Source organism: Castanea sativa, chromosome 2 (assembly GCF_040712315.1).
Source record: "Castanea sativa cultivar Marrone di Chiusa Pesio chromosome 2, ASM4071231v1".
Classification (NCBI taxonomy): Eukaryota; Viridiplantae; Streptophyta; class Magnoliopsida; order Fagales; family Fagaceae; genus Castanea; species Castanea sativa.
The window spans coordinates 45,742,937-45,759,764 of record NC_134014.1 but is presented as its reverse complement, the minus strand read 5'-3'; the positions used below and the strand labels follow the sequence as shown (position 1 = coordinate 45,759,764).

At 35.6% G+C, this 16,828-nt stretch overlaps 1 protein-coding gene across 1 annotated transcript; it reads right to left on the bottom strand.

The window, feature by feature from the left end:
• Nucleotides 1-6,616: 6,616 nt before the first annotated feature.
• LOC142625973 (salicylic acid-binding protein 2-like) lies at nucleotides 6,617-8,647 on the bottom strand. The gene is made up of 3 exons (XM_075799730.1): nucleotides 8,111-8,647; nucleotides 7,117-7,254; nucleotides 6,617-7,020 (listed from the first exon to the last, which is right to left on the bottom strand). Exons 1-3 carry the CDS (start codon nucleotides 8,516-8,518, stop codon nucleotides 6,739-6,741), a joined length of 828 nt encoding a protein of 275 aa, XP_075655845.1. The 5' UTR covers nucleotides 8,519-8,647; the 3' UTR covers nucleotides 6,617-6,738.
• Nucleotides 8,648-16,828: the final 8,181 nt, after the last annotated feature.

Sequence of the window (16,828 nt, the reverse complement as noted above, 5' to 3'; positions counted from 1 at the left end):
TTAATATGTATTAGTTAAACTAATGCTAAACAAATTCTCATTATATTAGGTAAATTCTTTTTAACAATTTATCTAATTTGACATTTCATTTTTTACTATTTCTTAATTAAATATTCTATTATATATAATTTTTTTGTCTAATTTTGTTGTACATTGCAGAACTAGTATCCTTCTATTCTCTCTCTCTCTCTTTTTTCTTTCTTTTGGAAAGAATTCTTATATTGTGTTGATGTTTATGATTGAATTGATAAGCTAGACCTAGCTCTAAGACATTCTACAACACAATTCTTTTGTAGCAATTCCTTGCATATATACTCTGTGGGAACCAAAAACAACCAACACAAGAACAATGAGGCAAATCTTTGATCTACACAACTAATTTCTAAAAGATGGGGAAAAGTAATCCACAATGGAAGGTCAAAGCAACAAGATGAAGATGTAAAGGATCAAATCAAGCTTTTATATATGTAGGGACAACATTCCCAAGTCACAAGAATGGGATTCTAAGATTGAAAACTCTTAAAACAGTTTCTCTAACTTTTCTCTCTTTCTAGTTCTTGCTTAGGCTTTCTCTCTCTAATTTTCTCCACCCCCTTTCTAGTTCCCCTCCTCCCTCTTTTATAGTCGTTTTCTCTTCTTCTCTCTCCCCTGCAGGCTTGTACCTAGCTAGACTTAGGGGATACTTGTCCCATCATCCCACTACTCTGTCATCTTTTGATCATTAAGTAGGACTTTTGGGAGGTATTTTTACTGTTCAGGCCAGTCATTCAACATTTAATGTGGCTAACATTAGGTAGGCGATTTCATTAATGCAGAGGTGACTATTTCGTTGGGTTCTGTATCCTCTTCATCATGTCTTTCAGGGGAGAGGTGAAAGGAGAATAGCCACCATTGGGGAAATAAATCACTACTTAAGGTGTCATGATGACCTCGGGAAGCAACCCACACAGGACTGCCTCGAATATGATCCCTGGGGGGGGGGGGGTGTTGCCACCTCGACTTTCCAGGTTAGCGACCCTGGCTGGTATATCTTCGTCAGTTGGCCTTTTCCTCTCTACTTGTATCTTGGGCCAAGTTGATTTCTTGGATATGCTTCTCAAGCTTTACTCATTAGGCTATGTTAGAGTTCAAACCCCCTTCCCCCCCCCGCCCCCCCACAACATACACCAAGCTATTACATTTTTCACTTTTGTAGGAAAAGAAGATATTATATTTAGTAAAACAAAGAATAACAAGAAGTAGTAGTAAGAATGGCTAAAGCCTTCTTGATTACTAGGGGAAAATAAAGCCAAAGGCATTAATAGCAAGCATCACAAATTATTAATGGATAACAATCCCTTACAGAATCCCCAACTATATATACAATTTAAATGTGTATATTATAAACACATGCTAGTTTGATTTATTCAGTTAGCTTGTTAAATATTATTACGTATATACAAGTGTTGAAAAAATTAATCATTAATTGAATATATTCAAATTTTATAATAAATATACATTTTATATATGTATATCTATAACCATGGTTGTCAAAATCGTGATCCAGATAGTAGAATCGCACGATTTTACAATCCCACCTAACCAAAAAGTTTTAAATCGTAGCAGGATCGCAAAAATGTTAGGATCGTATGTAGGATCGTGTAGAATCGTATAGGATCGTAGGATCGTATGGGATTCTACCGATCCTACCGATCCTACCATTTGGCTTGAATTTTTTTTTTTTTTTTTTTAAAGTGGGATTCATTTGGGTAAACCTAAACCCACAAGCCCAACAGGTTTTAGAAGCCCAATAATGAATTGAAGTCCCAAATTTACCCCTATGTCAACATAAAATCTCAAAAAAACCTATGGTATAAGTTTAATGTTTTCAAAAACAAAACCTTTTCTTTCTTTAACCGTTCCTGTTTTTTTAAACTGTTGTAGAAGCCAATTCATTTTTAATATTAACATACTTATGCTAAATTAATCATCTATTTGTATCGCCTTCACAAATGTTGTTACATAAAATCTAATGATGTACTTGTGTTTCACTATCTGTAGGCAACCATGTTTTATATAATTTTGAAGTGATTATTTTTATTGAGTTAAGAAGAACTATTTTTTTTCATAGAATAATAAGACCTAAAAAAGTAAATATCAATTTTAGAACCAAAAATAAAAAATAAAACCACACAATTGAAACCAATGTCATTAAAGCATTAGATTTAGGAACTTTACCTTAGAAATAACAGTTTTAGTACTCACAACAGTGGTGTTTCTAACTTCATAGAAAAGAAAATGCATTTTGTAGAGTCCATATTTTTGTAGTTGGCAAATACGATAAATGTAATCAATTCATAGTGTTTTTGGTGTGTCTTAAGTGGGTTAAAGATGTATTTTATAGTCCAAGACAAAGACCGAAGTTCAGATCAAGAAAGAATCAAGTTTAGAGCAAGAAAACTAAAGTTTCTATCAGTTTGACTGCTAGCTTGATTCCTGGCTAGACCGTATAAGATTTTCGATTTCAAGCTTGACATCTAGTTCGATCAATCGAGATTGCGATATTATCAAAAATATAAAACGTGAAAAATGCCATAACTAGCCCTTTGTCAAAAACACAGCATCTTTTAGCCCTGTTAATGGTGAGCCATCACTGCCTTTAAGCTTTCTTAACTTAATTTTAACGTTTAAAAAAAAAAAAAAAAACTCAGTCAAAAACCCAGCACCTCTCAACCCTCTCAATAATGTTGCCATGAGCCATTGCTGCCTTTAAGGTTTCTGGTAATTTATTTTGGTAGTTAGTACTTAGTAGTTTATCATTTATTTGTACTTTGTTAGCTTAATTCCATATTGTTGTGTTGCGTATATGATTTTGACAAAGCTTTTAAGGTTTTTTTTTTTTCTATTTTGTTAACTAAATTAAGTAAAATTTGAAAAATTATGAAACAGGATCTTCATTATTTAATTAGCTAGTTTACCTTAGATTGAGAATTTTCTTTTAGATTACATATTGTAAAATTGTAGTTAGCTAGTTTTTATATGCTAACTAGCCTAACTTATTTTGGATTTGGAACTTAGAATTTGGAAAACATTTTTCATATGTGTAGATAATATTTTGGTACTTAGTTGCTAATTAAACATGTACAGAACTTTTTAGATACATTATGTCAAAAGTTAAATATATTTTGCTTCATTAGAATAACATAAGAACGATGTAGTGCGTGCAAATTACATTTTATGATGCAATTTTTTTTTAATGGATGGATTTATATTTTAAGTAATTATATAACATACAAAGTCACTATCAATAGGTTTTTTGCTTAAAATCTGAAAATAGGTAGGATCTTACGATTCACGATCCGATCCTACGATCTCCGATCCTACCTACCTCCCACGATCCTACGTAGGATCCCGATTTTGACAACCTTGTCTATAACTGTTTTTATAAATTTTACTAAATATTTGTATATTTTATAATACACAATATGATATGATATATATATATATATATATATATATATATATATATATATATATTAAAAAATTCAATTTACAATTTAAGTTTTCACAACTATGACTATGGTTTGAGCGGGAAAGATGCGGGAAATGCTGTTACTGTACTGCCGTGGCACCTGAACTGCAAGACACATTTAGGGGCTATTTGGATGGAAAAAAAAATGATCACTCATCACTCAAATATTATCACTCATCATTTATCACTGAGTATACCCCAACTTCCTAAGGTGGCATGTTTAGCATTTGTTTCCAACTTTTGATAACTCAAAAAAATTTACTTTTTGTGGGATCCACGGACTTGGCGCAGCTTTTACTTCTTATTATTATTATTATTATTATTCTTATTATTATTATTATTTTCCTTCTTCAGCCCCCAATACCCAAACTCACCGAACCCAGGAGCTTCTTATTTATTTTTTCTTTTTTTCCTTCAACCCCCAATACCCACAATAACCACTTCGGTTCTGAGCTTGAAGCACAAACCCAAAAAATTCATTAGCATCCTCGACAGACCCATTTCCGATCTAAAACAAATACTATTTGGTACTCACTTTAGACAACTACTATTTTTTCCATTGATGAGAAGAAAGCTTTGTGCTTGAGAATGACTAAAACCAATGATTGAAACAAATATCAGAAGCAACTTTGGTTGTGGTGACCGAGAACTTGGTGAATTTAATGGAAGATGATGTTTCAGCTAAAGAAGCAATAGATGTGAACAAAGAAAGAAAAGAAAAAAAAGAATCCAGATGTGAACTTGCAATGGGTGGAAAGAAAGGTGGAGGAGCAAATGTGATAAAAGAAAGAAAAGAAGTGAAAAGCTTTGGGTATTTGATGTGACAACACAAAGCATTAGACCCCACAAATTTCATTTAATTACTAAATTGTCATGTAACTCATAACTCAAGTATTTGAAAATACCTCAAATTTGTTTCCAGTTTTCATAACTTGTTATTCACTTTAGTGAGAATTGAGTGATGAAAACAAAATTTAAACACACATCTAAACAAGCTATTGCTCCTTGAGATCATTTTTTTTAAGTGATGGGTAATAAAAACAGAATGATGGATGATAAAAATACTAAAATCCAAACCGTCCCTCGTTGAAAATTTTGGTCCTCTTGTTTGAAACTGGACTAGTGTACTAATAGACGTAAGCCCCACCGACAATAACTACATACGTGTTTTACTCGCGAAAGTCGAAACCAATTTGATATCTAAAGATTCTAAACTGCATATTATTGGACGGGTTTTGATTAAGATCGGCGAGATTTGCTTGCTATTTATTGTCAACTAGTCAAGTAAATTCCATTGACGTCCTTGAAAGCATCCAACAAAAATTGCATGATTTTAGACGAGTCAAAGTCCAACATGTCAAGCGCCAGGGAAATAAATGCTCACATTAATGCTCATATCCGTTGGCACAACATGCAAAGGGTATACATGACTTTGTAACCTGGTTGGAAGAAAGTCCACATAATTGAATCTCTAGTATTACAATAGGGTATATACTTCTCCCTTACGTAATAAAAAATTTCAGTCTTCCTATCAAAAAAAAAAAAAAAATTCCATTGTACCATCTTATCCGTGTGGGACATAAGGGCTGTTAAGGTAAAGTAATTCTTTGAAAAAAATAAAAATAAATAAATAAAATAAGGTAAAGTAGTACTAAGCGGAAAACTGTAAATAGTACTTCTCTTTTTTCATATTTATAATAGAATTTGTCTTTAATATGAGAGAAAAAAATATAATTTTATCATATTTTAAAAACATTTAAGAATTTTTCGTTATGGTAACAAAATTGATTGAAGTATGAAGTTTTTTTGAGATATTTTATCTCCGAGAGTAGTGAAACCACCAACTAAAAGTTGAAGAATAATATTTATTTATTTATAATTGAAGAATAATTGACCAAAAACGAGAGGATATTTGTTTCATTTTCATTGTTTCTGGCCTTGGCTTGTAATATTTATTTATTTTTATTATTGTTATTATGGGTAGAACAAGCTGCATATTAATCATTAATAACCCGAACACATCATTGAGTCAATACATCATAGGTATTGATATCAAGATCCAAATTAATTTATATGTATTAGTTACAGTATAGTTTAGCTATCAAAATTATCAAGTTTAAAAGAGCAAAATAATGCTAAAAAAATTCTCTTTAAATTAGGTAAATTCTTTTTAACATTTTCTTTAAAGACAAAGTTTAGTTACAAAATTGGTTGTAATCTGAGGTTACATCCTTACCCAATATCTTTTTATTTAAGGTGAATTTTGACAAATCTACCATTGGATTATATCTTCTTCTTATATTCGCCATACTTGCATTTTTTTTTTTAGAGAGTTACAACCTATGACGTTCGCTTATGATGATTTCGCTTCTGATGATAACTCTTTATCATCAGACCAAGATACCAATCAGTTTTTGGTGTAGACGGGGATTAAACCTCAGGTCTCTTATACAACCATCAGAGACTTTACCAATTGAGCTAACTAGAACCCACAAATTTCTAGAAAATTAAATATCAATACCTATGTTTTTAATAAATTGTTTAAATTGCAAGTTTTTGTAATTTAAAATTATGTATAAAATATAAGTTTACAAATCATATAGTAAGTAATATCCAATTAACACAAAATTTGACGTATGTATTAAAAACGTAAAGAACATACAATTTAACGGTTAGATTTTCAAAATATGTAGCAATGTTTATTTTATTGAGTAAGGTTGTAGCTTAAGGTTACAACCAATTTTGTAGCTAAATTTTTTCCTTTCTCCAATTTAAAATTTTATTTATTAATATTTACTAATAAAATATTGTATATATATATATATATATAAATTTTTTGTCGAACTTTGTTGTACATTGCATAACTAGTATCCTTATATTGTCTCTCTTTTTCCTTTTCTTTTCTTTTTTTTTTTTTTTTTTGGAAAGAATTCTTATCATATTGTGTTGATGTATATGATTGAATTGATAAGGTAGACCTAGCTCTAAGACATTCTACAACAAAAATTCCCATTCAGCAATTCCGTGCATATATACACCTATCACATTTTTCATTTTGTAGGAAAGGAAGATATTATATTCAGCAAAACAAAGATTAACAAGTAGTAACACCGAAAATAGCCAAAGCCTTCTTGATTACTGGGGGAAAATAAAGCCAAAGGCATTAACAGCAAGGATCACAAATTATTTGGTATCATAGGTTTATAGATGAAAGCATGTAAACAAAATTAAGCATATTTATGTGCTGTCTCCAGAAGACAATGGCAAAGTTCATCTGGCTTTGAAAGCATTGCCATATGGTCAGCACCATTAATCTCCATCACGTCTTTAGGCACTCCATTTTGAATCATCCATCGCTGAAATTCCACCGGAATCCCTAAATCCTGATCGCAAACAACATAAACTTGTGGAACCGACCCATATCCCTCATTTGAGAAATTCTTTGCCTTGGACAAGTCATCAACGAACAGCGATCCTGGCCTTGCTAAAGTCATGGCTAGTTCAAAATCCTTGAAAAATGCACACACATTAGAATCATGTCCAAAATTCTTCAATTATGTACTGCGCATGCAATGCAATGTTGCACAAAAAGAAAAAGTGTTTACCTCGGTGGGGCTTAATTGATAGAGCTTCAAGGACAAGAACTTGGGGCCAAAAGACATTGACGTTGAAGGTTGTTTGACGCTTCCATAGTCAGAAAACTGTGTGTCCAACCATGCTTCTGCTGGGGTTCTTTCAATATACTTTTTGCATAGAAAAAGACTACACGATTAGAACAAATGGAAATTTCGGTATAAACTTCTGATGTCTTAATTTCACAACTACCAAATAACAAGGGCGGCCCATAATTCTAAGGAATGAATCAAATGCAATTGGAATCAAATCTCCTCAATCTAATCTCTTTTAATATTCCTTCTCAATTTTTATTGGATGTATGATAATGTGACTACTAAAAATCAAATAAATTTTACGTGTAGCAGCTCAGCTAAAAATGGGAGGCAATTGAAGGGGATCAGTTTCACAATGTGATCAGCCTAATAATCTGATTCTCCCAATGTTTTTCTAAGAACCTCAATTTCTTCATGAAATTTATGTGCCATTATCGACCATTATATGGAGAAACTGGGGGCTAATCACCATTATATTCATCAATCATCAGTACAAGGCAGCAATATCAGTACCCAAAAATTCTAAGACCACGAACTAACCCAAAATTCTTATCACAACTATTTATGTGGCATGAGTGGTGAAGAAAAATTAATAAATTCTTGTAAAAATGAAAGACAACTAATTCCAATCTACCACGTGGATGTGAATAGTGGTGGCTTAGTTCGTGATACTAAAATTAAACTTTTATAAGTACCCAAAATATGATATTCATAACCGACATGTAAATCTAAGAGATATCATAATTTTTTTTTTTTGCCAGTGATAATTATCTATTCCCATGCCAAAGACTTGCTATAAGAGTCCAAAAAATCACACGCATATAATATATATATTGGGTTGAAAATTCTCAAAATCCTAATTTCAAATAGTAGCTATCTATGTTATTCCTTTCGTAATGGAAATTTAGTGGGTAAAATATCAATATCAAACCTGGTCCAAGACATATGAGGGCTTGTGTTTCGTATCTGGCATAAAGGCCGCCATGAAAACCCCAACAGCTACCTTCTCTGGATACTTGTCCATAGCTAGTGCTATATTTAATCCTCCTAGACTGTGCCCAACAAGTACCACCTTTTCATTTGGAGGAAGAGAGGCCAAAAACTCCAACAAAGGCTCAGTGTACTCACATATGGTATGAACATCTTGAATTGCCTTCCTGTTGATGCCTGAAGCCGCAAGATCAAGAGCTGTGACCCGGTGGCCAGCGGACTCCAGCCGTGGTTTGAGCTTGTACCAACTCCAGGCCCCATGACATGCCCCATGCACTAGAACAAAATGCTTTTGTACTTTGGGAGCTGCCATTTTTTCTCTGTGGGAAACACTGTTTTTTTCTTCCATTTTTAATGGGGGCAATGATGTTCTTCGTTGAGCTATTTATATACAATGTCAAGTGGAGAATTCTAGTTCTTTCTTTTCTTTTTCTTTTTTTCTTTTTTTGATATAGAGAATTCTAGTTTATTAAATATTAATGAACACTGCTTGGATAACCTTTTGATTATTGAACAAATCAGAATGGTGGGTCCATGATACCTTATGGGCTGTCCTTCTTTTTATCAAGAGTTATTTCATAGTGGTTGGTAATGCAGGGCCGGCCCGGCTGTGTCTAGGCCTAAAGTGACCTTAACGTAAAGTCTCCCATTACCCAAAAAACATCTCAAAAAATTCGGAATGACAATGTAATTGTGTTTGTGATTTTAGCTTAGTTAAATTTTTTTTGTTTTAGTTTTTTTTTTTAATTTTCAAATTAAAAATACGAGAGAGTCTACATGGCAGTTCATGTGGTATAAATTAATATTTTAGTATCGCCGTTAACCTTGTCAATTTTTTTTTCATCCACCACTTAGCTATTTTGCCCCAATATCAAATGTTATGAACTATTCTGATATATTTTAGAGGCTGGGGACTATTTTGATGCATAATACAAATAGACCAAAATGGTAATTAAATAAATAATGCACTTTTTCCATATATTATCTTAAAAAATTTTTTTTAAAAAAAACTATGAAAATTCCAACTCAATTAGAACCTTAGTTATGTCGGATCTTCGGACCTCCTACTTTGGGAAAATTAACATTTGAAGTTACAATTTTAAGAATCAAACAGAAACTTGGTTAGGTGCAGTCCTCGGACCACAAACCTTGTGGAAATTGATGTCTTGTCATTTGTTAAACAGAACCTTAGTTATGTCGGGTCTTCGGACCCCCTACTTTGGGAAAATTAACGTTTGAAGTTACAATTTTAGAGAATCAAACAGAGACTTGGTTAAGTGCAGTCCTCTGACCACCAACCTTGTGGAAATTGATGCCTTGTCATGTGTTAAACAGGACCTTAGCTATGCCGGGTTCTCGGACCTCCTGCTTTGGGAAATTTTACATTTGAAGTTATAACTTTTAATAATCAAACGGAGAATTGGTTAAGTCTTATCTTCGGACCCCAACTTTTATCAAAGTCATTTCCTTATTATGTCTGGATGTTAACGCGTTACTGTTTATTAACTCGGGTTTAAGTTTTATATCTTTAATTGTTAAGTAAATTTGAGTAAGGAATGGTCCTCGGATCTTACATCTTACTAGAAACAGAGCTATGCATTACAAGGGTTTAATCGTTATATGAAGTCCTCTCTTCTTTTTAATCAAGGCATTGTTTAAATATATTAACCATGTCACCTTTTATTAAATCTTTAATAATAGGAGTGTGATTATACGAAAGTTATGATTGTGCAATCCTTGGTGTTAGAGTTGTTTACTCTGAGAAACTCATGTAATAAGAACAAAGAGTATAAAGTAAAAGCAGGTACAACCCAAGTGAAAAGCAAAATGAAATTGTTCTTCATTAATTAGTCAAATATACATTACATATATAATTCAAACATGGAAAAAGAGAAGTCCTAAAGATAAGTCCTAAGCCTTTAGAGGGGTCCTGTGAAGAGGTCTTGGTGCCCTCGGTCTTTCTCAACTCCTCAAAGGAGTCAAAACTTGCTTTCCTTTATCTCTTGTCTTCGTTGGAGGGACGTTGGGTTCCACTATCCGGCTCAAGTCCTTCTCTTGCATCCCCCTTCTCCTTCCTTCTCTTTGTTGGAACCGAGAGGGTTCCGTAGGATCGAGAACTTGCCGTGGGACCCTTTGGAGGTAGAGCAGGAAGAGTTGTCTCGAGGGTAGGAGTAGCAGCAAGAGCCTCTTCAATCTCCTGTATTTCTAGGGGAAGCCAAACGTTCTCGGACTTCCTCAGATCCGAAGATTGGGGAACTCCTGCTACGTTTAAAGCTTCCCCCCATACTTTTTGACAGTATTCGCGGCATAAAGCCGCGAACTCCTCTGTCAGCTGCTCCTCTGTGGTTGCTACCCCTTCATCGAAACTTGCCTGTTTGGCAGCGTGGAGAGAGAGTTGGAAGGAACTGGCTTCTTTCTTCACCAACTCCAGTTCCTTCTTTAGATCCGAGCACTCCCTTTGAGCTTGGGAGAGCTCTTCATCTCTTTCACGAAGGAGCTTGCGCTGTCCTTCTATCTGGGTCTTCATAGTCTTCAAGTTTGACTCGACCCCATTTTTCTCTCTCCTCAGATCAGCCACCTCTGAGGTCAACTTCTCATTCTCAGCAAGGGCTGTGCCCAAAGACTTCTCAGTCTCCATCCTAATTTCGAGCTCAGTTCTGGCTATTTTCCGAGTGTCTTCAATAAACTTCTCAGCTACAAAGACCTCCTGAATAGCCTGTAACAAAGTATGATGGAGTTAGAAACAATAAAAAAAACAAACTTACTTATAAATATTGTTAAAAGAGAAACACTTACCAGCGCTAGAAGTCTCTTTTTAGGGAGAGGAATAGTTGTGGCTGGCCCATTTTTTCCAAGGTCTCCATGTCCTTGGGCGGCGGGGAGAGGGCGTTCTAAGACCTCGGCCGGGTGGTGGGCATGGCCTTGTTGGACCGCCATATGCGGACGGGCGGGAGATGGGTGCGCCGTCCCGGCCTTAGATCGGGGGACCGGGTGGTCGGTGCTCGGCGCACTTCCGGCCTCGTCCCCGAATTCCCCGACTTCAACCCAAGCGGGCCCTACCCTTGCCCTTGTCCACCTTCTGCTGTGGGCCGGTGGGAGTTGTTGCGGTGGTTTCTTGGGGTCTTTATTAATCGTCCCTCGTTATCCCCCTTCCTCTTCTTCTTTGGATCCTCGGCCGAAGTTTTGGCTCAGCGGAGGAGGGGAGGTGGTAAGGATGGGGGAACTTCGAGACGTCCCCCTCTTTTCTGCGCAACCTTGGCAGCCCTATTGGTGAGGAGACCCTCCATTCTTCCCATGTCTTCCTCAAATTCGTCCTCGGGAAGGGCAACCACAAACCCTGCAATTCCAGAGGCCTTGGTGGCTTCTTCCTCCTCGTCGGAAAGTACCACAAACTGGTTCCCGCGAGGTCTCTCGGTGTCTTCGAGATGGAATTGGTCTATCTCGTCGTCAAGTGTGTGTGAAGAAGACACCTGCTCTTCTGGAACGACAAGTTCTTGTGAGTGCACGGCGAGAGGGACTGCTGCTATCGGCCGGTTGTACAGAATGGTGTTAGGAGCGTCCGGGAGGTCACGGTCGTCCAAAAAGTGCGGTCGAGCTACGTTTATCCTCTTTCGTCTTCGGTCGCCCGCGATTATGGCGTTCTCTATCTCCTGGAAGTCCGAGGAAAGGGGAGTGTACCCTAGAATGAGGTGAGCAGCCCGGAGTTGTAAGTCTTCGCTAACGAACACCTCGGAGCGAAGTACTCCGGTTTAAATCTGCGATGTTACGGTGGCTCGGACGAGGACGCACGTGCCGCTTATCCGCAAAAAGACGTCGAAAGCAAACAAACCCTGGTCGGATTCACGGATATTTAACAAATTTAAGTAAGTACGAATACGCATTTCTGTGTGTGTTAGAAGAAGTTGTGTAGTGGGGAGATTAATCCTACGGCGTCGCACCTGGATCCCCCCACTCAACTGGGCAGTGGAAGCCGTCGTGCCAGTTCCTAGACACGATCAAGTAGTCGTCCTTCATGCCTTTGTTTGATTTGGGCGACGGAGATTAGTCTAACGGTCTTTGGACCGAGATTTAATATAATAACCTACCTTAGAAAGTTTATGGGACTCATATAGGAACACGACATCGTGCCATGTGAGGTTTAAACCCATCTGCTCGTTTGAGCATCTACACTACCTAGAACTCTAAAAACGTTTGGGAGGCATTGATCGGGACACAATAGGTGGTTGCGAAGGTACTCCTAGTTACGGGTTTCATTGGAAGGGTCATCCCACCCTCTATAAAGGCTATCATAGGAATGATAACCTCTCCCTCTTTCCTAGAAGCCACACCTTTGTTGCCGGGCAAGATTTTAGTCCTACATCGCCGGAATACGGTATTTGGCCCTAAAGCCTTCCATCCCGATGGCGGTATCAACTAGACACTTAAACTTACCCATTGGAAAAGAACGAAAGGTTAAACTCTAAAGGGGAGAGTGTTTATGAAGACGGCTCGAGGACCGTATCCGAGGAGAAAGGGTTAAGGATAGAGAGAGCAAGAACTTACAAAGTTGAAGGTACGGATTTCCACGGTTTTTGCAAAGAATGATTGTTGGTGTTTTGATGGGATTGATCCCCGATGAATTAAATGAAGGCGCGAGGTTCCCGAGCGTCACGACGTGCGAAAAGGCGGCCTCGAAATTATATTTGTCCCGCCTAAAATTTCGTGGAGTAATGAGGGCCGTTGGATGCCCATCTCACCGTTGAACGTGAGGGAGAAAGTGTGCGCATTAAATACGCGCGTTGTTCAAAATAAAACCGCCAAATGGCATCTTCCGGACGCGAAACGATTTCCACACGTGCCATTACTCACAAAGTGAGTGGAGTAGGTTCTCGTCGGATCAAAACCCTATTTTTCTCCCTCGGACGTTGAAAATTAGAGTTTTGAGGGGCTATTGTGGGGGTAAAAAAGATCCCGATGGGAATGTGGGCCTTTTGGGCCGTGTTAAGGAAGGCCGACTCCGCTCACCGGGTTTAGAATCTGTTAGTACTATGGGTCGGCCCATACGCCGAGGATCAGAGGATCCACTAGAGGGTGAGCTTACCTCGGATGAACATCGAAGAACTCGGGACTTCATGGTAAAGATTATGGGATGACACCTGCTAAGGCCAATGGTTAAGAGGGTGAACCCTAGAACGCCCCGAAGCACGGTGTTGAAGAAATGTCAAAGATAAAGGTTCTTGCCTCCACATTAAAGACCCTGACCTACCACCCCGGCCGCATTTATGGGGAAGTGACACTGAACAAAGTGGAAGGGAAACTCTAGATTACCTTGTTCAAAGGCACTAAGAAAAGAAATATCTAGGCTAAGGGAGGAGTTGGGGCAACACGTGTACAAAGTATTAAAAAGAGGAGTATTTAAGGGGGAACCTGGAAGAGAAATGGGGGACTTTTTGTAATCTAAAGAAGAAAAAAGATAAGAAGAAAGATATAATAGAAGAACAGCTCTCGGCTTAAGTCCGAGGAGGCCGATTTACAATATCACTTGTTGTTTCTAAGTATTTGCAATCTTTAATTTGTCATTTAATCCCCACACACTTCTAACCTGGGTTTCAAGCCCACCCTCTACAAATTCATATTGTTTAAGGCTCATTGGGCCTGAGCCCATAACTGTTCTTGGGGCCAGGTGCATTTGTGCACTTACAGTTAGCATGACGCAACTTTTTAATAATAAAATTTACAATATTTTTCTTTCTTTAAAAAAATGATTTAACCCAAGACTCACTTGGGTTGGTGTTTTTTGGGTTGGTTAATTGGTCTATTTGGGAATTGGCAGGTAAAGCACGTGGATGATTTAACGCGGGCCATATTATTGTGTCATGGGACGCAGCTAGTCCGTATTTGCAGTTTTGCACACGCAGAAGTGATGAAATGAAATTGGCGTAATTGCCGGGCACCTTTTAGGGGCATTTGTTAATTATTGCTTTAGAAAACTTTTCCTAGAAAATTTAAAAAAAAAAAAAAAATTGATTTTTTGAACGCATTTTATATTTCACTGAAAGTAAGAACAAACTTTTTTTTTAAATGATTGGTTTACAAATGCTTTAAGTTAATCAGATCCATTAGATAATTCATAGATAATTTAGAATAAAGAAGTATTGGTGGGGGTGGGGCCATTTGAATTGAATTTTGAAGATATGTTATTGTATTCAGGATTGTTATTACTTTCACATGCAAGTGGGATTTCTTGTTCTTTTATAATTCTTGTCTTTTACGCTTTTGTCGAAAACTTACACCACTAGGCAAGAATGGCCCCCTCCGAATGGGTGGATATTTAAAAGGACAGGTTTAAGTTATTCGGTTATAACTTATAACCTAAACTAGGTTTTACTGTTTTTTTTTATTAAAAGTGAATTTCAAAAATTCTTGAATTACATTTTTTTTTTATATCTTTCATACTTGCAAAATTTTTAGAAAATTAAAAATCAATATCTATGTCATCAATAAATTATTTAAATTACTAATTTTTTTAATTTAAAATTATGCATAAAATATAAACTTATAAATCATATAGTATATAATATCCAATTGACGTAGAATTTGATATGTGTATTTACAGTATAAAGAATATGCAATTGAACAGTTAGATTTTCAAAATATGTAATAATGTTTATTTTGTTGAGTAATGTTATAATTTTAGGTTATAACTAAACTTATTCTATTAATTAGAAAGAGTTAAAACTCCAAACTAAATTAAAGATGCATAATATGTTGTTTTCTTTTGTTGTGGCATTTTAATATTATGTAATTGAAATGGATAAATATGACAACTTAAATATAAAGATGTAAGAGTTAATATGGAAGATAAAAAATTAGTAAAATGTTTAACCTCACATTGAAAATGAAAGACTTTTTTATTGTTTTTAAGTGTGGTGATTAAGTGGTTGAAATATATTAGAGTGAATATTGAACTAGATACATGTACAATGGGAAGGTGAAGGTCGAAAAGAGGACATATTTTTGTCAATTTCACATGACTTGTTTAAATAATACACATAAATAGTCTAATAATCATCCCATTGTGTTGGAAGAAATTAACTCCAAATTGATTTAGAGCTAAGTTTTGTTTGGTTTATTTTCTCATGACAGTGGGGGAAAAGAGATATGGCTTGCGACAATGGTGGGCAATTGCTGTGTAGTCATGGGTCACGACATAGTGTTAGCTTTGCTCTCTCCTCTCTTGTATATTTGGTTTAAATGTTTGAGTCATGACATGGTAAGGCTAATTGGTGGAACTTTTAAGGGTAGCAACAATAGAAGTGGTGGCTAATTACTTTTTCTTTTTTGTAATAAACAGTGGCTAATTACTTGAACAAGTGATGCGATTTTCAGGTTGAAAGTCTATATTTATTTATAATTTTATTTTAAAGAAGAGCGTATATTATTGGAGATTGTAATAAGTGAAGAGGGCTGATAATGGGTGGAATTAGGGATGTGCATAGTTGGGTTGAGTACAATTCAAAGGATTTTTTTACCTAGTTCAACATTGTCGGGTTATAAATTTTCTAACCTAATCTAACCCATTACATATGTAAAAACCAACCAACATGGATTGGGTAGGATTAGTGGGTTGTACTTACATATTTCATACTTTGTAAAAAATTGAACTTTCAACAACTACTTAATTTTTTTTTCCAAATAAATTATTATAATTCATATTGTGCCTAAATTATGTTCTAAAATTTCAAATTCATAATTTTTTTCAAAAAAATACTAAAATAAATTGAACAAATGAAATAAAATAAGTATAGTAAAATAAATTATATATATATGGTAGGTTGGGTTGAGTCAAGCGGGTTGAAAAACTGTCAACCTGAACTCAACTTAATCCGAGACTGAAAATAAAATTCCAACCTAACTCACCAACCCAATATTACCAACCCAAGGCATCTAGTTGGATTGGGTCAAATTGGCGGGTTTGATGCACAACCATAAGGAGAATGAACTTGATGGTGGTGTTTTATGTGTGCGGAGGAGCTTGACTGAGAATAATTGAGGCATTGTGTGTCATATTGCAAAATAAGTTTTGGTATTTCTATAGTGTAATATGCTCTAATTAAGGAAAATGTTTTTTTTTTTTTAAGACTTGAACTTCACACGTTTTATAGGATTTATCTTTTTTAGAATCTTTCTAGACACCCATGAAAAACAAGATAAAAGTGTTTAAAATTGGAATAAGACTTAAATACAGTACTTAATTAGGTACTATTTTTTAAGTTTCTCTTTTAAGATTCTATTATGTAAATTTTTTCTTATGGAAATAAAGTGTATTTTTTAGTTAAGTAGTCACATGGCTAAATTTTAAGAATAAAATTTAAGGTACAGCACCTAAGTTACTGTACTTAAGTTTTATGCTTTAATTTTCTTCTATTTACACTATGTTTGACACCCATGAGTCGGCATGAGAAACAAGCTTCTATTTACACGATGTTTGACACCCATGAGTCGGCATGAGAAACAATATAAGAGAGTATTAAATTGTTTTCTATTTACACTAAATCAGGATCAATTCTTCCTTCTTCTTCTTAATTTTTTTTTGTCGCTTTCTTGAACTTTCTTTCCAGCGACTTCTTCAATCTATGAAGTACCGATTTTTCTCTACTTCCGCTATTTTGGTCAAATT

Bases quoted from the DNA above. Each gene is read 5' to 3' on its own strand.
- LOC142625973 (XM_075799730.1), bottom strand. From the start codon at position 8,518: ATGGAAGAAAAAAACAGTGTTTCCCACAGAGAAAAAATGGCAGCTCCC. The intron at 7,255-8,110 runs GTTTGATATTGA...CTATGCAAAAAG, and splicing joins CCTCATATGTCTTGGACCAG to TATATTGAAAGAACCCCAGC. The intron at 7,021-7,116 runs GTAAACACTTTT...GCATTTTTCAAG, and splicing joins ATCAATTAAGCCCCACCGAG to GATTTTGAACTAGCCATGAC.